The following is a 20152-nucleotide window of genomic DNA, read 5'->3' on the forward strand; positions in this document are numbered from 1 at the left end:
TTCAGGATTTTGTGAAGGGGGATGCAGGAGCAGTGTCTGGTACTGCTGGCATGCCTGCACCCCAGCTCCCTAGCTCACCACCTCTAGCACCACCACCACCTGTAGCACACCATGCTACAGGAGCAGCAGGGGGGACTTTTTTAAGTCCCCAAAACAGGTAAGAATCCTGTCCTGTTTACCCACCCACTCAGCGCCCCCTCCCTTACTTTCTGTCCTCAGCACCATGTCCTCTTCCCTCTCTCCCCCACCCACTGCTGCTGTCTCTGGCTGATTGGGGGGAGGGAAGAGGAGAGGAGGGCTCCACAACCATTTCTGCCCTGCTCCAGCTGGGCTCAGCAAGGGCAGCAGTGGGTGGGTTCATCTCTGCCCAGTCCCCCTTGGTGTTCTCTGCCAGCCCAGAAGCAAGTTCAGGAAAAGGAAACCCTTCTGTTGCTGCTGTCCATTGCTGATCCCAGCTAGAGTGGCTCTGGAGCCCCTCCCCCCACAAGGCTCCCAATTCATTTAACAGGATGGTAGTTCTAGAGCAGCATTTCCCAACCTTTTTCATCCCACAGCACATTTACCCAGCCTTTTTCATCCCATGGCCTCTCCCATCCCACAGCACACTGGCTGAAAGTGAAGTGGAGGTGGGAGGTAGTGCACAGCCAAACACAGAGCAGGGAGGTGTGCAACCAGATGTAAAGGGCATGGGGGGAGGTGGTGGCACGCAGCCGAATGCAGAGTGGTGGCGGCACGGGGTGGCAGTGGCAGCAGCACTAGCTGGAGCCCCACCCTGCTAGGAGTCACACCCACCCAAGATCCCACGGCACACCTGGTAATGTCTGGTGGCACACTGTTCTGGAGCCCTCAACACTTCACCCCCCCCCAATCGGCTGGACACAGCAGCAGTAGCAGGGGAAGGAAACATGCTTCAAAAACAGAGGAAAAGGGAGGGGGTGCCAAGAATGGAAGGGCAGGACAGGATTCTTACGCAACTTAGGGACTTAAAAGTCCCCACTGCTACTTCTGTGGCATGGTCCAAAAGGGGTACATCCACACCACTGCACCCCCTCTGGATCCAACACTGAACTTCCCCACCCTGACTCAACTCTCTGTTCCAATTCATTTCAGTTGAACCCAAGATATTACAGGCCTGAAGTACATCACAAGAAAAAAGAAAGTATAAGTTAACTATAAAGAGGAAGGAATTTTTAGTCAGACTGTTTCAAGTTGTTTTTGTAACACCCATTTCACTTCAATGAAATTGCCAGTATGAATTAAAGAGTTCTTTGTTAAATAATCAAAACCCCTTCAATTAGGCTGTTCAGCACTCATCTCTGATCACCTACTAGTTCAACAAAAGCAGGAAAAAAATAGTAAAACATTCAGAAAAATAAAAGTAATATCCTAAGTGTCTTTCTATATATGTAAGAAAAACAAAAATGGTATAAGCTTAATTTCTCAGAACTACTTTGTAGATAACTTCATACAGGAAAAGCTCCATCGACAATGAAACCAAGCAAGCCACTCTTACAGGAGCTGAGAAAACAGCTCCCCTTCAACGCAACAGGCGGCCAGTGACCTCAGTAGAAGGACTTAGCTGTCTGTACACCAAAGTCAGAAGGATGGGGAACAAGCAGGAGGAATTAGTCCTCCTGCTTTCCACTGGGCACTATGATATAGCAGGGATGATGGAGACCTGGTGGGAGTCCTCTCATGACTGGAGCATAGTCATAAAGGGCTATGTCCTTCACAGAAGGGATTAGGTAGGGAAGAGAGATGGGGATGTTGCCCCCTATGTACATCTCCCTACAGGCCAATGTTGGCCCCAAAAAAGAACAGCTTGAAACCCTCTCGGTCAAGCTCTGGGGGAGGCGCGGCGAGAGAGACCTGACTGTAGGTATATACTACAGGCCTCCTAACCAAGGGGAGGAACTTGATCTAGCATTCACCTGTGAACTAACGGAGGTTGCGTGTGCATGGGACATGGTTGTCATGTCAACTACTCAAACATCTCCTGGGAAGAGTGCTCGGCCAGGTCAGATCAATCACAATCCTTCCTGACCAGCACCAAAGAGCTTTTTTTGACTCAGGAGGTTCACAGGCCATCTAGAGGCAATGTTCTTGACCTGGTCCTGGACAAAGAGACTGACCTGGTGACTAACTTAAACACAGAGGGCAGCCTAGGCGATAGTGACCATGAAATCATTATGTTCACAGTCTGTCGCAAGGCTGACAAAACAAATGCCAAGCTCGAAGTCTTAGACTTCAAAAATGCAAATTTTAATAAGCTCAGGTCACTAGTAGAGAATGCCCTGAGAGACCAAGTACCACAGGTAAAGAGAGCACGAAAAGAATGGTTGTTCCTTAAGGATACAATCCTTAAGGCTCAGAGAAAATCCATTTTCTTACGGAGAAAAACTAGCAGAAAGGTCAAAAAACCCTCTTGGCTAAGCAAGGAAGTTGCAGCCATCCTACAGAAAAAGACAGAGGTGTACAACAATTGAAGTTTGGGACAGCCTCTAAGGAAGACTACTTGACAATGGCCCGCACATGTAGAAAACAGATTAGGCAAGCTAAGGCAGAAACTGAACTAAAACTAGCTACAAGAATCAAGGACAACAAGAAGTCCTTCTTTAGCTACAGAGGGAGTAAAAGGAAAACTAATGGGAGTGTAGGGCCACTGGCTCAATGCCGCAGGATACCTGGTCATTACCACTCAGGAAAAAATGGAACTCCTAAATGAGTACTTTGCCTTGGTCTTTCACAAGACCAAGGGGAACAACATGCCAGGTAGGACACAGAACGAGCAGGGCAGGATTGATGCCAGTCCCACCATTGCCATAGAACTGGTATATGATCAATTAAAGAAATTAGATGTATATAAATCAGCAGGACCAGATGAACTCCACCCAAGAGGGTTGCAAGAGTTGGCCAAAGTAATCGCAGAGGCAAAGGTCTTTAAATATCATGGGCCTCTGGAGAAATCCCAGAGGACTGGAAGAGGGTCTATGTTGTGCCCATCTTCAAGAAGGGGAAGAGTGAAGACTTGGGAAACTACAGGCCAATTAGCTTAACTTCTATTCCAGGGAAAATCCTAGAAACATTCATCAAAGAGACTATATGTGACATACTTGCAGAAGGCATGATACTGAATGACAGCCAAAATGGCTTCGTCGCAGGCAAGTCTTGTCTGACCAACCTAATTTCTTTCTATGATCAGGTGACTCATCATCTGCATGAGAGAAAACCAGTTGACATCATATACCTCGACTTCCAGAAAGCCTCTGACCTGGTATCCCACAAGGTACTGATCAGAAAACTGGAGGATATCGGGCTCAACTCTAGGACCATCAAGTGGGTGTGAAACTGGTTGAAGTGTAGGACACAGAGTCCAAATGAATGGATTGGTGTCATCCTGGCAAGATGTAGGCAACAGCGTACCCCAGGGGTCGGTACTTGGCCCAGTAGTGTTCAATATCTTCATCAACGACCTGGATGAGGGGGTGAAAAGCCCATTGGCCAAGTTCACGGATGACACTAAGATACGGGGTTGTGCGAACACACCCGCAGATAGGTTGCAGATACAAGCAGACCTAGACAGGCCGGCATGTTGGACAGAACAGAACCAGACGAGGTTCAAATGCAAAGTGCTGCATCTGGGAAGGAAGAACCCCCAGCACACCTACAGGCTGGGCATCGCTAACCTGACCAGCACTACAAATGAAAGGGATCTGGGGGTAATGAGAGACCTCAGCATGAATATGAGGTGGCAATGTGATGCAGTAGCTGCTAGGGGCAATAAAACCCTGGCATTCATCAATCAGTGCATCTCCAGTAAATCCAAAGAAGTGATTCTCCCACTTTACTCAACATTGGTGAGGCCGCAGCTGGAGTATTGCATCCAGTTCTGGGCGCCGCACTTCAACAAGGATGTGCTAAAGCTCGAGAGGGTCCAGAGAAGGGCCACCCACATGATCAGGGACTTGCATGGCAAGCCACATGAGGAGAGGCTGAGGAATCTCGGACTCTTCAGCCTTAAGAAAAGAAGGCTGAGAGGGGACCTGATTGCGGTTTACCACTATATCAGAGGTGTACATCAGAAGCTCGGTGAACAACTGTTTACCAGGGCTCCCTAGAAAAAACTAGAAACACCAGCCACAAACTCCTGGAAGATAGTTTCAGGCTGAACTTTAGGAAAAACTTCTTTACAACTAGGGTGCCCAAACTATGGAACAAGGTCCCCCCAGAGGTGGTACAATCATCTACCCTAGAAGTCTTCAAGAGAAGACTGGACAGTCACCTGGCTGGGGTCATCTGACCCCAGATGTCTTTCCTGCTCATGCAGGGGGCTGGACCCGATGATTCTTTGGGGTCCCTTCCAGCCCTATGATTCTAACTTTAAATTATTAGAAAATTCTGCTTTAAAAAACATCTAGCTTCTTCGTATTTTTATTTTGGGAGCCCATCAAAGGCAAGAGAGATTCGAACAACCCAGCAATCAATCTTTACTTACTAAAATAGCATGTTATTGCCAAGACATGTGCAGAATGGAAATCAACATAATATATGTTACTATGGCTCTTTAAAAGATCTACAGTTGCTTAAGGCACATGCAAAGAACAGAAGGAATCAATTTCTTAACCTGCCACAACCGTCACAGTGTTTGTTGGAACTACCTTCATCTTCAGCAACGCAGCAAGATTTCAAAAACTATTTTTAAATAAGTTGCTAAACAGTGTCAGAAAACATAATACCCATTTAGATGCTGAAAAAAGCCTAATTGTGTTACTGCACTCCACATGCTTCAGCATCCACTAATTGCAAAACCAAAATGATTGGCAAAGACCAAAGAGAAAAAGTGATATCTCTGGAGACAGTTGCCAAATTCTGTCTCTGTCAATCATGTTCTTAGAATCACCCATTACTTCCTGACCTGACACAGGAGCTCTCAAAAAGTCAAGATGCCTGCTGTCAGTTTATGTGCTCTCTACCGACTGCAACCAGATACCCTCTGCAAACAGAAGGTCAAACAAAGAAGGGCCAACAAACAGGCTAAGGAGCTTGCTGTACAAAACAAGCCTGCCGTAAGTCTACCTCTAGTGTAAACAAGGTACATTTGAGTTTATCTAGTGCAGACAAACTACTTGGAAAGATGTGGATATTTGTTTCCTAAGTTAAAAGCCACAATACTCCTCTAAATACATCACTCCCAGCAAGTATTCAAAACAGTAAAAACATGACCCATCTAACTTCTAATCAGATCATTTTTTATACCCTACCTACAAGTGTTTTAGAGCAGCATTTAAAAAAAACTGTTGCACGTGGACATAAACAGTAATCAGTAGGGATCCACATTTTCTATTTGCTGCAGAAAAACGTGGAAAACTGTGGATTTTCACCTTTAAGGGAGAAAACTGTGGGAAACTGTGGGTTTTCCCTTACAGGCTGGCAGCATTGTAGCCTGCAAGGAACTGCTTGGGGCTGGGGGGGGAGAAGGAGGATGACTGGAGGCAGTGGCGCCATGTGCATGTGCACACACACATAGCCAGCATACAGCCAGGCAGGGTGGTGGGAAGAGACCTGACAGCTGGAGACAGGTAAGTCTAGGGTAGAGGGAAGGCACTGAAGGGCCAGGCTTGGGAACTATCTGGTCAGGGGTGTAGGGGAAGGGGTGTAGGGGAAGGGGCGAGCGGGTGCCTGCTGGTGCTAAGGTGCTAAGTCCAGGCCCTGGGGCTGCAGTGGGGCAGGGGGGACTGAGGCAGTGCTTGGTGCCACCGGCAAGCCCAGTTCGAGCAAGGGATGGGGCGGGGAGGAGAATCCTTCAGGGCATGGTGGGGGGGGACCACACACTGCCCTGCGCTGCCAGCTGTGACTCCGGTGAAGTGGGGAAGACCAGCGTAGCAGCATGAAGCCAAGCATGGCTCTGGCCAAGGCCATGCTGCAGGCAGCTAAAGAAGGATGAGGGGCTCCAGGCAATCTCCATCCTGCCTGCAGCAGCTGCTGCAGATTCCACTTATGTAGGCAGCAGCGGAGCGAGTCCAGCCCCAACATGGGTTGGAGGGAAGAGGAAGGGATGCCTGTAGCACACCCCGCCTCAGGTTGGAGCTCTTGTGCCACGCCAGGAGGCCTGGCCATGACCCCTCCCTCTCCCAGGCAGCGTCTCCCAGCAGCATGTGGCCGCCCCTGCCCCTAAGAGCACGGGCACCAGTCCCCAGTGGCTCAGCCATGAAGCTCCCCAGTGCCTGCAAAGGACCCACACCCTCTTCCCTTGCTGGAGTCCCATGAATCCACATGGGGCTGGGCAGGGCTGGGGGGTCAGGGGTCTGTTGGCTGGGAGTGAGGGGCACCAGCAGGGACAGAGGGCTGCAGGTCAGGAGTGAGGGGCATGGGCATGGCTGAGGGGCAGGGGGCTGTGGGTCAGGAGTGAGAGGCACTGGCAGGGCGGGGAGGCTGTGACTTGGGAGTGAGGGGCAGGGGCAGGACACTGGCATTTCAGGGCTGCTCAGCACCACAAAAGCACTGCGGGGAGGGGGGCGGTGCGCCGCGGCAGCTAGGCCCACATCCTGGCGAGTGAAGGGGGCAGGGGGAGCTCTGATTTTCTATGATAAAAAGAAAAACAAATGCTAAAATCTACAGATATTTAGAACTGATTTTATTATAGTGATTGAGGCACTGGTAGGCTTCCAAATTGCTTTAAAAATTGTAAATAAAACATTTTGTTAATCTGACCACCCCCCCCAGTGGCATTTCTTTTCAATTGTGGAAAAATATGGATTTGGAGGGTTTTAATCAGAGAATCTGGGATTTTTAAACAGAGAAAACCAGGATCCCTGGTAATCTATTACATATTCATACTCATGGGCAGAAACTGTTCCATTTATTGACATGGATATCCGTTTCTACTAGAATGGTAAAAAAAAAAAAAAAAAGTGTTCACCACAACTACATCTGTACCGGCTGGAACACTCAAAGCCAAACATTACTAAACCTGGTATGATTCTATTCCTTTTTTTGTACTTGTTCTTCCCTACAAAACTCCTGTTCCCTATTGTAAATTCTTCAATTATTTTGGTTTACTAACTAAATTAAAGCCTAATTTTCCTATACCTAATTGTGCCTTTAAATCATTTTAGAAACGTCATGAATAATTAAAATAGCTTAAACTCCAATCTGAGTAATATAACACATTTAAAAACATTAACAACAGAAACGAGCAATAATTCACTTTTAATATTCAGACATAACTATCAGACTATTCATTAGCATGCACTTCCACTGGAATTCTCCGCATGTTTTTTCAAATGTCAGTTTTGCTTCTTATCATGTGCACTGTAGTTTAATTTCTTTGGGTTACCATTTAAGGATCATAACTGTAATCAGACTGCATGTAGCAGTTCCCTTTGATATATGAAGGAATGGCAAGCAAGACAGGTAAAGATTATAGACTGTATTATAGGAAGTGACAGCTGGGTACATGGCATAAAAAGCATCTCTTTTGCAGTAGATAATAGGATCATTTAAGGGCAACGAAGGCCCAGGAAGCGTCATCTTGATAGGGCAGGATTTCCTCATAGCTAGGAAATCCCTGATGATATTGGTCAAGAACTTCCCAGCACAGGAACTAAATAGATGAAAAGAAACAAAGAGCAAAAGCAAATGGAGCTACTAACTCCTGAAAAAAAACACAGTTATTCAAAATATGCATAGGTCTAAAATAGTTATTGACAAAGTACCAGTTAACCCTTCAAGTCAAGACACATCTGGAAGCATGATGAGATTGTAGCTCCGGCACAAAACATTCAAGAGATATTCCACAGGCAGTTATCTACTGCCATGGGAGAAAAAACAAGAGCACCCTTCGAAGTGTTTTTTATATTATGAAAAGGCATACTTCTCTCCATTGTTCAAGCTGAAGGAAGCCTCTTAAAGGATCAACTTTCACCCTCTAATGAAAGTTGTTCCTATTCTGCTCTGCAGAGATTTAAGAAAGGTATCAGGTGCTAAAATTCACTATCACTAACTATCAATTCATTTTGAAAATAGTCTTCCAGTTTTTTCAGACCTTCATTATGGAAATGCAAAGCCAGAGCTATCCTAGGACAGTTGATTACTGATGGCAAATTCATTTCTTAACCAGTTTATATTCTGTAATTGTTGAAGCTGCTACTGTGAAAGTCAATGGAGGACAAGATTTTAATCATCTTCACCTCTCTCCATTCTACTGACCTTTCAAACTAAAAAAAAACCCCAAAACCACTGATTAATTTTCAGAGGCATGGTTTACCCACTAGGAAGACAGCATAAACAGAAAAAGGTTTATATTATGTCATGATATAATCAGAAAAAGTTTACTATCGCAATATTTTAAACTATATGACACTTGACATTACATTGTTAGCAATTAAGAACCATTTGGCCTTATTCTTATTTCTCCTCTCTGCAAGTACTGCCAGAGGGAAAGTAGAGGCTGCTCCTTGTATACAAGGCATTGGGCAAGGATATGCACTTCACCCTAGGCTAAAGTGCCCCAATAGTGAAAACTTTTCCATCAAGGAAGGGGTGAACCACAGCTCATCAATTACTCCAGATACCTGCATTTTATTAGTGATTCTCTCTCTCATGGCCATGGCCCAACTCATGGCCTAACTAGTGGTACTCATCTCAGTCTTGAATCAAATTCAAAATTATGTCTTCACTACTAAATTAAATCAAACTAGCTATAAAGAGAATGCTGTAAAACCTTGTTTACAGCAAGTTGTTCTTAAAGTGCTAAGAAAAAAAGTTATAACAAATGTGACTAAATCACTTTATTCATATCAAAATATTTTTCTACTGGCAACTCAATTTAAACATTACCAAAACAGGATACAAACTGGTTCAAGATTTGAGTGTGCTCCCATGAATTTCACTACTGCAAGGACTCTTCCAGAAATACAACCACATATGGGAGCAACTCCAATTAGTCTGCTTAAAAGCTTATTTCCAAATAATACATGATGAGAAACTTCACTCTTGTAACAGTTTCAAAATATTATGTTAAGCACGAGGAATAAAACATTCAGTGGAGAAATACAACAATAACATAGTAATGACTCATATAAGTTTCTTCACATTTTGGTTCCCTCACTGATAACCTGAACAGAAATTTAAATAGAAATGTAAGCAGAGGATTATATAGCTGAATGCTGTCATTACCTAGAAATTTGCCACTGACTACGGGCTCATCAATATCAAAGACAGCTGCACTTCTTTTATATTAATTTATTAAAATAGATACATGTGAACTTGCATAAAAAGCAGTTGAAACCCTTTATTTTGCCTGGTCTTAAACCTGATCTTCATAAAGTAACACTTAAATAAGCCATCCTTAAAGCAAATGTAAGGATTTTTCCAACTCTTCATATCTTAGAACCACTTTTTCATTTTTTTTTAATAACATTGCTACACTCCATTACAGAACGCAGGACTTTATTAAAGTTATGGCTTTTCTGTGGATCGGGAAGCCTTAGACCTTTATAGGCTTGCTATATTTTCTAACATTCTAGTAGTAACAGATAAGCAATTTACCTGAATAGAAAGTGTTAATTTTGGCAAGTTCTTTCTCACAGGTTTGGAAGAACTTCTCTTCAAACTTGGCAAAATACCTCTTCACCGTGTCTTCATCTGTAACTAAAAGAAAAAAAGAAAACAAAAAACACAGGTTATTACAGAAAAAAAAAGAGAGTGACATGAAATTGCATTCCAGTGTATATCTTAGCTTTTGCAAGTGGCTCACAGTCAAAGGTCTGTTCTGAACTACATAACACCTCAAGCTAGGGTGATTAAGACCTGCCAGTTTTGGAGGCCAATGGCATGCAAGAGAATGAAGTGTTAGCCTCATATCTAGCCACCTCTGGGCTTTCCCAGTCTGAATGACCAGTGTTAACTGGGGACAACCTTTGGTGCAGTCTGGAGAGAGGCTAGAACTGACACTTCTGGATCTTTAGCAAGATACCATAACCATTACCACAAAAGTCACCCTCCCCTCTAATTAGCAGACTATCTGGCTTAAAAAAAGGAAGAAAAAAAAAAGAAAGAAAAAAGGCCAAACTCCTTAAGGGCAGACCAACCTCAGTTGACTGAATAGTTGCCATTCTGTCATTCCAAGTCTTTTGTTCCAAACATGTATTTCATGCTTGGCTCCTGGGAGGGCCACACACCTTTGGCACTTTCACCATTTGTTTTTAATATTTGCATGATAAAGTTTTTAAAAAGTCAAAAGTCTTTTTGACTGAAGTTTTCCAGTATCGAAGATACAGGAAAAAGGAAATCCAAGGGAGTAGTTGTTGCACTTGGTGCTACTGTGGCATATGTCCAAATTAATTTCACTTGTTCATCCCCTCCACCTCTGCTATATGTCTCATGCACTCTCATTCCTGATCTCTGAACCAATTTTCTGTCAGTGACATGCCGGGTGACAAGACTGCTCTTTTTCCCTTGGGAACATAAACAGAACCTCATGTCAAGCCATCCAAAGAAACAAATAAAGGACTGGTTAGAGCTAGGCTGCTACGAGTTTGGTTTATAAATGTATTCCAAATCAGAATGAAGCATAAGACATTGTTACTGATCCCTTTGCAGATAAGGTAAAAACTGCAGAGAAACAGGGCTCTAAAATAGTTAAAAGGACAATATTTCCAGTCTTTCCACTAAATCCTTCCTCCCTTTTTTGTGGAGTCTAACAGTCATTTCAGCGTGTGTCATGTTGAAATTGATAAACAAATCCTCAGCCCAGAAAAATATCACTTAAAAGAACAACTCAACATTTACAACGTTTATGCTAAATCTGCAAGCCAACAACTTATGTTTAAAACAGCAGTGCCAGACTCCTGCAGAGAGGGTCAAATGAAATCTTTTACAAGGCACTGGGGGTTGCAGCATGCCTGCCTTCCATGCTACTCAGAGGTTTCTGCTTCTTTCATATTCTTCCCAATTCCTTAGGGTTTATTTGTTTCTATAAAAAATTGAAAGTAACACAGAAAAAAGTATACTGTCTAGGGCAGCGATGTTCAATCTTTTGGCCCCTTGAGCTTGGATCGGGCTTTGTGTGTTGGGACTGGGCCCTGTGCCACCCTATCCAGCCTGCAGTGCCACCATTTGCTCACTGCCAAGTTTTCAGACCCATGAAGATCCACAGACTGGATACCACAGTGCTGGGAACTGGCTCTGGCCTGTGGGTTGAGCATCCCTGGTCTAGTGTTCTGTATATTCCCCACACTCTGCTCAGTTTTCTTCTTACACTCTTGCTATTATGACACTTCTCTCTTTGAGCACTTGTAAACATGCTCCAGGGGTGGGCAGGGGAAGGGGAGGGTGTTTTAATTAGAGTGGCTCCAAGAGCCACTCTAAAGCACCACAGCATCTTGTGCATCAGCATCCCTGTGCTTTAAAATGGTGGTGGGGGTGCTGAAACTAAAGCTTATTCAATGAGCTTTAGTTCAAGTGCACCTGCCGCCATTTTTAAGTTCAGGGAGACCAATACATGATATGCAGGAGGCTGCTGAAGCATGGTCGGAGCAGCCTTCCCACTTGTGCGCAGCACCCTTTATGTTTCCCATCTGCTCCTCTACATTGTCCAGATTTTCCCTATCCTCCCCCGATCTGCTCCTCTGGCTTGAGCTGTCCAGTACTCTTCTAAAACTAAAATGGAAGACTGCTCAGACAGGCCAAGGAGCCAAGCAAAGACCTCAGCTTCACTTCGGAGTTTCCTTCTGAATAGCAGTTCAGAAGCACATTTCTAAACATCACCAGTCAAGTGCTTTACTATCTAGTGAAAAGATCTCCATGGCATGGTAACAACAATATATCACAACAAAAGAGCCGTTCCAAAGACTTGCTTATTAAATCTCTTTATGATTTGGACTGCTGTACAGTGATGACAAAGGAATGGTTATACATCATCTCAACCGTCCCGAGGTTTAAAAAAAACCCAAAAAAGATTGAAACAAGCCTGCATGGAAAGTTAACTGAAGAAAGTGTAAAGCATACTCCATCTTTCTCCTTCTACTTTAAAATTAAATAAAAAAGCTATCCAAGAATCAAAGTTAAAAAGGGAGTCTCTATCTCGAGTTAGATCAACCAAAAAACAATGAACCAGCGGTTCTCAAACTCTGACAGATTGTGCACCACCAATTTAAAATGATACAACCTTAATTAAATACCACCAGCATATTTTCCAGTTCAACCTGAAGTACCACTAGCAAATTTTTGGCATATCAAGTAATTATAATAAATCTGTTAATGTGTGCCACCGACAAGTTGTCTATGTACCACTGGTGGTACCCATACCACAGATTGGGAATCACTGAACTAGAAGGTCAAAATCACTGGCCAAAGTGTCATTTATCACTGGTCCTGAGACTGTTTCAACTTTTATAAAAACATTGCACACAATTCCATAATTAAATCCAAGTTGTGGACTTAAAAGCAAGAATTTGGTCGCTTTTTTTTTTTTTTTTTTTGAACACGTGGAAGTATATGCCCCTCTGAAATTACAGCACTTTTAAACTCTGTATGGATTTTCTGATAATTAAACAAATTGATTAGTTAATGAGCTAAAATTAAAGGTCCACATTTTAATTAAGAAATGTATTATTGTTTTGTTCCAAATGTTCTTAATAATGGAATAAAGTAGATTATTGAAGTTGTCCAAGCAGTTAAAACTCACTCTCATATATTAAAAAAAACCCTAACAGAAACAAGTATATTAAAGTACAGCAATGCAAAGTTAGTATTTCTATGAAGAAGAAAGTTCTAATATGTCTTTAAAAAGAAAAATTTAGAACTAACACACATTAGGCACTAATCATAAATGTACATATATTGAATTGTATCATTTCAAAGAGAAGGTAGTGTGTTGTGGAGCCTTAACATAATGCATTTCCATATTTTATTTGGTTTGATTTTTTAAAATTTACCCTTAATACCTAAATAAGCAATATTATTCTGCATTAAGCAAAAGGGGGAAAAAAGTACATCTCATGTCTTAAGTTCTTTAGGGTTTGTTTACATAAATTCAAAGAGAAAGAAACCATGAAGGTGTGCATTAATGAACATGATTTATGAATCTTTTAAAAATGTAAATGCCATATTTACCTGAATCCAAGATTACTTTATATTTAAGATGACACAGCAAATTATATTCTAGACATGGAAAATTTATAAATTTGTTATAGTTTTCCATGTATAGAATCTATTGGAGGGTCATCTTAAATTCCAAACCCCCCACAACTGCAGCAGGGCAAGTAGTGGCAGGGGCAGACAACAGGGGAAATCAAGTGCCTTTTGCCGTCCCATACTTTGCCCCCCGCCACCTGTTCCCCCTCTCCCACCCACATGCCCCCTCCCATCTCCCTGGCTTTGTCACTGCTAATAAGGGATTAGTCCCCTCACCCTCTGCTTAATCTGATAGCAGACCACATGCTGGCTACAGTTCTGCTGTGGGAAATGACAAATGCAGACAGGCTTTTTGGAGTTAATCAACAGGTAGCTGGTAATGTCCTTCCTTGGAAAAGCTGTTTAAGAAGAGCTTGAACTGATGGAGAAAGGCTTTGTTTTCTTAATGGGGTGATAAACACTGAGTTATAGGTGGTAAACATTCCCTGCTGAGCTGCTGGGTGGTGAAACATCAAAGCATCCTACCGGAGTCTGGCCATGCCCCCCCTCAGCACAGCACTGTAGAAAAGAGGGAGGGTTGCTCCAGTGCCCCCCAGCTTCTACCCTGAGTCACTTCAGGCATGTGCCTGAATTTTCTCAGTCCAGAAGGGATGTCTGTGGCTAGGGACAGACATTTAAAAAGCCTAATCTTAAATTGATTCAATCTTTGCAGGTTAGTCTAACCTGGCTAGGCTAAATCAGTTTGTAGCCAGATGGACATCCCAGAAATGCCGGCACATGCCTGCAGTGGTTCAGTCTAGAAGCTGGGGGGGCGCTAGAGTAGCCCTCCCTTCCTTTCACAGCATGGAGCTGAGTGGGGCATGACAGGAGATCTGATTAGCCCAGCAGGAAATGGATAATAGTGTTTATCCCCCAAATAAGAAAACAGAGGGACATTACCATCTACTTGTTGATTCTGCCTGTTGATTCAGCACATACCATATTAGCTAGCAGCATGTGGTCTGCTAGCTAATACAGAGACACCTCCTCAGCAACGCAGAGAGGAGGGGGGAATTCCTACTGAGCAGAGAGTGGTGAGGGGAGGGGGGAAGCAGCCTGCAGTCTGTGCCGAAGCTGCAGCCAGGTAGCAGAGGGGAGGGGCCAGCCCTGCTGTGGAACAGAGAGCCCCACCCAGCCCAGAGAGCATGCCAGGATGCTGGGGGTATCTGGTTTATCTTAAACAGAAAGGGGTCTGGGACAGACACTGCATAAGCCAGTTTGAGCCAAATCAGTTAAGTCTGATACTACATTCAACCAGGTTTATCTCAAATTGGTTTCAGCCATTCTCAAACTGGTTTATGTGCACTGAACATTTGTTCTGTTACAGATTTTAACCAGTTTCTGATCACTTAAACCACTTTATGTGTAATGTCTGTCCCTAACTTGTATGGTTACAAGCTGGTTTAGCCTAGCCAGGTTGGACTAACCTGCAAAGATTGAATCAAGTCAGGCTCAGGCTTTCTGAATGTCTGTCCCTAGCCCAGGGGGGCAGGCAGTACCTACTGGTTCAGCTCTGAGCCACCTGCCCCCCTCCCCCCCAGCTTTTACTCAAATCCAAGCCAAGGTGCTCTCCTTGCTGCCCAACCATGTTAAATACAGAAAAATCCATGTCTTGGATTCAAATAAATACAGTAGTGGAGAAGGGGGAAAGAGGGAGAACAATCCAGTGGTACTAAATATTTATACACTCTACCACCTTAACCAAAGCTTCTGATTTCCTTCCTGCATTATGTATGGATTCCAGTTAGGATTTATACACTCAGAATCCTGACTCTGATGGGCCTAGAAGAGCCACTATTTAAAATACTTTATAGTTCAGGTTACAGTAACATTTGGCCACAATCAAATAGTGGAAGTAAGGCAGTAAGTCATGCTTAACAAAAGGATTTAAATACTGCAGTAAAACCACCACTGAGTAAATGTGTGTAACTTCAGAAAACTGATTCAGTAGTTAGTTCTTCAAGACTGAAGTGGGTTTTAGTTTCAAAGAATTTGGCAAAGCAAGTCAAGTTATTAAACTGCAGTCGCTAGAATTATCAAAGCTCAAATTTTCTTACCGGAACGGACAGACTTTTAATCTATTATACTCAAGGCACAAAAGGTATATGTAATTTGACAAGAAAAAAATAGCTCTGTTTCTTGGTTTTCACCTCTTTAATGTTTAGTTTAAATTAAACTAGCCAAACCCAAGTCAGGCACACAAACGTCTTTACTGCTCTCTACATTCATTTTTTTCCCTTGAATGTAAGCTGTAAAAGTGTAGAACAACTTGACAGTTGCTAACAACCAGCAGAGGGAAACAAACTTTGAAAATAAAGCTATGGGTCAGATTCTAAAAACCTTTGCAATCAAGAAACTGAGTCTGAATTTGGATATGCAACACAGGATCACGCCAAATGAAAGAAAAGTTATACAAAAGCCACTCAAAACCCGTACCAACTGTTAAACATTTTCCTGTAAACAGAATTTTGCAAGCTGACTGCAGCAGATGCCAGAGTCTTAAAATCAGAATCTCTCTGAACAAAAGATTTCCCTGCAGTTCAGTTTCCACTACAGCTCAATAACTGAGCTTCAATAATAAACTAATGCTGCCCAAGGCTATTCCTCTCCTCCCCCTACCCTCGACCTCAGCTAAACCAGGACATGGTTTTCTGCCATATGAAAGCCACAATGCCAGAAGGCTGGCCTTGGGTTAAGAAGCTCCATGACAACAAAAACTGTTTTTAGAAGATACCTAGCTACAGCATCCAAGAAGGGTCGACCAGGGGTAGCTTTACCCTTTGTCTGACCCTTTGGTGCTGCCATGGAAAGGACTGCTAAGAAGAAAGTCTGATCAATACTGTAGCCTTTCAGTCATACCCTCCTTCCAACTTTCTGATGAAAGAGTGGGCATTTTCTAGAAATTAATTTGTGATTTCCCTGTTACTGATGCAAAATGATAGAAATGTCCTTATTCTTGCTTGCAAACCAACTGGAGAAAGATAACTCTTACATTTCAGTTTGTGTTTAGAATTGACCCCAAACAAGCCTATCTAAATAGTAAAGGTGAAACCTGCACAAAGGGTACTATGCAAGTTAAAAATTTGCAGTGCATTCATAAGCAATTAGTTTATTGCCTCCTCTACCCTCCCACCTCCCCGGCAGCTGTACTATAATTATTATACCAACAAATTTGGAGAGTTGTTAGTCACAATAAAGCTTCTCTTCCTTGAAGAAAAAAGCAATTAGAATTTTTTTTAAATCCCTACCAACCTGACATTTAATGACAAGCTATTTAAAATCTCCTGGACTAAATAGCCTAATCCGAAACAAATTCTTCTTTACAAGCAATTTAGAATTAATTCAGAGAATCCCTGCACATTAGCCAAAGCAGGGATCAGCAACATATTACCCAAAAGCCATGCGAGCTGGCCTGCACAGCCACAGGGCTTTTCCTGTACCCATCCCTATGCTGGGGCTGAACAGCAAGGCCACAGAGCTGGGAACTGTGCCCGTGTCGCTGCCTCTTCTCTCCTGTCGCCCCACCCTTCCATGGTCCCCAAAGCTGCAGTGCAAGCACAGCTTTCAACCAGGAGGGGTGCTGTGCTAGGGCCAGGCTGGGTAGTGGGGAGAGGCAAAGGGCAGATGCAGGGACAAGGATTGGGGCAGTGTAGCAACTTCCAGCTCCTTGGCCCCAGCAGAGCTCCCTTCCAAGTTGAATCTATGCTCACACTGCAGCCAAGGAGTGGGGCCAGGGAGAAGCAGCAGCAATGCCCAGCCACAGAGGAGTTGTGCCAGGGCAGAGGAAGCTGCTTCCATGCTGTTTTCTGTCCCTATCCCCCTCCTTCACTTAGCCCAGCCCCAGCGCAGCTCCCTCCGGCCAAAAGATGCATTTGAACTCAGCCTGAGAACAGGGGCCTGGGAGAAGCAGTAGGAGTGCAAGTGCAGCCCCCAGCTGTGTGGCTCCAGTAGAGATGTAGAGAAAGCTTCCCCCATGCTCACAGTGAGCTGTAACAGTCACCTGGCCCTGGCTTGCATCAGACTGGAGCCAGATTGCTCTGCCTTGCATCTTGAAAAAGGTTGCCGGCCTCTGAGCTAAGGAAAGAAAAGGTTACGCTGTCCTACTAGAACAGGCTTGTCCAACATGCGGCCCGCCAAGGCATTTTCTGTGGCCCGCGGTACTGCGATGGGAAACCCCTTGTCCTTCCCCCAGCCCCTCGGCAGCTTCATAATGGCTGCTGAAGGACTGGGGAAGGGACAGGGTACCCACATGCACCATGTCGGTGCAGCACGGCCAGGTCCCTCGCGGGGCCGGACCCCTCCCCAGCCAGACCCTTCCCCAGCAAGGAACCAGTGCCCACCCGGGCGGCTGCAGCCAGTGCCGCTGGCTCGGGACAGGTGCAGGATGGAGCCTTCACCTGAGAACTTTGCCACCAGGTGGTGGACGAGCGGCTCCGCTTGTGGGCCCGGGACACGCCAGTTGCTGGAAGGGAGGATGCACGTACAGGAGTGACCGTGCTCCTGCTCCCGCCTCCCCGCCCCAACACGAGCCCGTGCCCTGTGCTGCACTGCCGGCCCGCACCTGCCTCCTCACCAGCCCTGCTCTGCCCTGCCCCACAAGGCGGCGCCTGCTCCCCCGGCCTGCTCTCCCCCCAGGCGCTGTGGCTCTCTGGGCCCAGCTGCCTGCGCACACGGCCCCGAGTCCTGAGGGGGCCGCTTCTCATGTGCTGCTGGGGAGGGGAGGCAGCGCGGGCACACGCAGCCACAGTGAGGTGGCAGTGAGGTGGGCAGCGGTGGAGCGGAGGGCACCTTTCCCGCACATCCCGAGGAGGCTGTGGCCAGGAGGGCGAGGAGCCCGGACTGGGGCTCCCGCGCGTGGCAGCAGCTCTCCCCGCCCCACTCCGCTCCGTGCCCAGCTGCAGCTTCAGCTGCGGCCATGCCCAGCTGAGCTGCAGCCTCTCGGATGCACTGAGGAGCCCCCGCTCTCTCCTCCCTCCCCTCCCGCCTGCCCTTTGTAAGGCAGTGAGCGGTGGAGGCTGCAAAGCGCCACACAGGTGTCTCCCACCAAGACGCATCCCTCTACCTTTGATTAGTTTCCACTCTGGCTGATATTTTTTCCACATTTGATCTGTCGACTTGCATTATGCTTCTTTCATTATGCGACAGTGTTTATTTTAGTCAAGTGTTTGGTATTATTTCATTGTTGCTTTTATATTGTTTTTATTTTGTATTTTAAACCACATTTCCAGGCCCATTTCATTGTCACTTCCTGCAACTTCATTGGTGTCAAAGGTCACATGACATCACTTCCTGATGTGATACCGCTTCCTGTGAGGTCTTTGAATATGGCTCACTGGCCCACTGGGTGATAAAACATTCATGATCCGGCTGCACATTCAAAAAGGTTAGACACCCCTGTACTAGAAGTTCTATATCCAGTTACAAAAAAAAGGGTCAGACCCAAATTGAGACATTTTTAGTGCTTTAAAATCTCACTGCAGCAGGTGACCCCAAGTTTTTAATATTGTTGCTGACATAAGCTATGTGAAATATCCAAAGACAATGGTAGTTTGTGCTTACCCTCTTGCTAATTCAAATACCTATATAGGGCACGTCCACACACACAGGCATGTGCGCTTGTAGCAGCTCAAATAGGAGTGGCACAAATTTGAGCCTGGGATTTTTGCCTCAGCGCATGTGCCTGGATGTGCACTTTGGCATGGGGCAAGTTGTGCCACTTGGGGCAAAATAACCCTGCCCAGCTCCTCCCGGATCTGCAGCCAGGGAGAGCTAGAGCCTGCTGCTTACCAGCAGTATAAAAACCTGTCCTGGCAAGCAGCTCAGGGCTACTTGCTCTCAGGAGCTTCTGAGGCCTGGCCAAGTGGTATCTGGAGACACTACTCTTTGTGCCAGCTGGACTGCTGAAGCAGCCCTAACTTGGAGTGGCCCCTGCCCCCTGTACCCACTGCAGCAGTCTGGCAGTGGGGGCTGCTGCCTAGCTGTGACCTGCTGCCACCTGCAACAGCATCCACCCCCTTGGATCTGCAGCCCCATGGCTGCACGCCTGCCAGATGGGGTGACCCCGCTTTGCCAACTGGGCAGCTATCGCCCAGAAGATGTGTTTCTTGCAGTGGCCTGCTTTGAACTGTCCAAGTGTGCCCTCTTGGCCCCAAATGGCTAAGAGGTCAGCCACCTCATCTGCCCCCAAGCTGCATCCCCAGTGCTGGCCCATGACAGGCTCCTCTGCTCAGGTCTTGCCACTTGTCTCACCAGCAGAGATTCTAGTGATCCCTGTTAAAAAATTGCAAATTCGCTGATAAGAAACACAAACTCTCTCATTAAAATACCCAAAATAGCGTTATTTTGCTATTAAAATGAAATGCCATTGTATATAGAGAGATCAGCTGGGCAATGTTTTCTAGATATATATACAAGTTTAAAGCAATTTGAAGCCTACCAGTGCTTCTATCATCATAATAAAATAAATTGTAAATATCTACATGCTTTGGCATTTACTTTTGGCTTTTTTGTCATAGAAAAATCAGAGCTGCCCCTACCCCCTTCCATAGGCAGTGTGTAGGGGGGACATGTATACCCCCCCCGAGAGTGCTGGTGCCCCCCCAACAGCAAGCACTCTAGCTGGTAGGGGGGCACGGAGACTGCTAGCCACTGGGAGACCCCCCCCCCGGTTGCTGGCTGGCTGCTAGGGGGCCCCCCATTCCTAGTCATGCCCCACTGGTGCCCCCCACACTTGGGAGGTACCATTTGCCCATGCCCCCTTTGCTCACCAGGATCTGCAGTGCTGAGTAGCACTGATACGCCAGTGCCCTCACTCTCAACCTGCAGCTTGCCCCCTGCCTCATTCCACTCATCCTGACCCACAGGGCCAGGTATGTGGGTTAGGGGTTTTTGACGGTGGCAGGGCCATGTGGGGGGCTGCTCAGGAGGGGTGGGTCTCCTGCCCCCTGAAGGGCACAGCCCCCCTGCACAACTGACC

At 45.5% G+C, this 20152-nt stretch overlaps 1 protein-coding gene across 1 annotated transcript in view; it reads right to left on the minus strand.

Moving 5' to 3' along the window:
- XPR1 (xenotropic and polytropic retrovirus receptor 1) overlaps positions 1 to 20152 on the minus strand; it is a 199453-nt gene that overhangs the window by 68811 nt on the left and 110490 nt on the right. Inside the window, exon 2 of the mRNA XM_014520716.2 lies at positions 9550 to 9651. Coding sequence (XP_014376202.1) covers positions 9550 to 9651 — 102 coding nt within the window. The remainder of the gene's footprint in view (positions 1 to 9549; positions 9652 to 20152) is intronic.

Source organism: Alligator sinensis, unplaced genomic scaffold (genome assembly GCF_000455745.1).
Source record: "Alligator sinensis unplaced genomic scaffold, ASM45574v1 scaffold471_2, whole genome shotgun sequence".
Taxonomy (NCBI): Eukaryota; Metazoa; Chordata; order Crocodylia; family Alligatoridae; genus Alligator; species Alligator sinensis.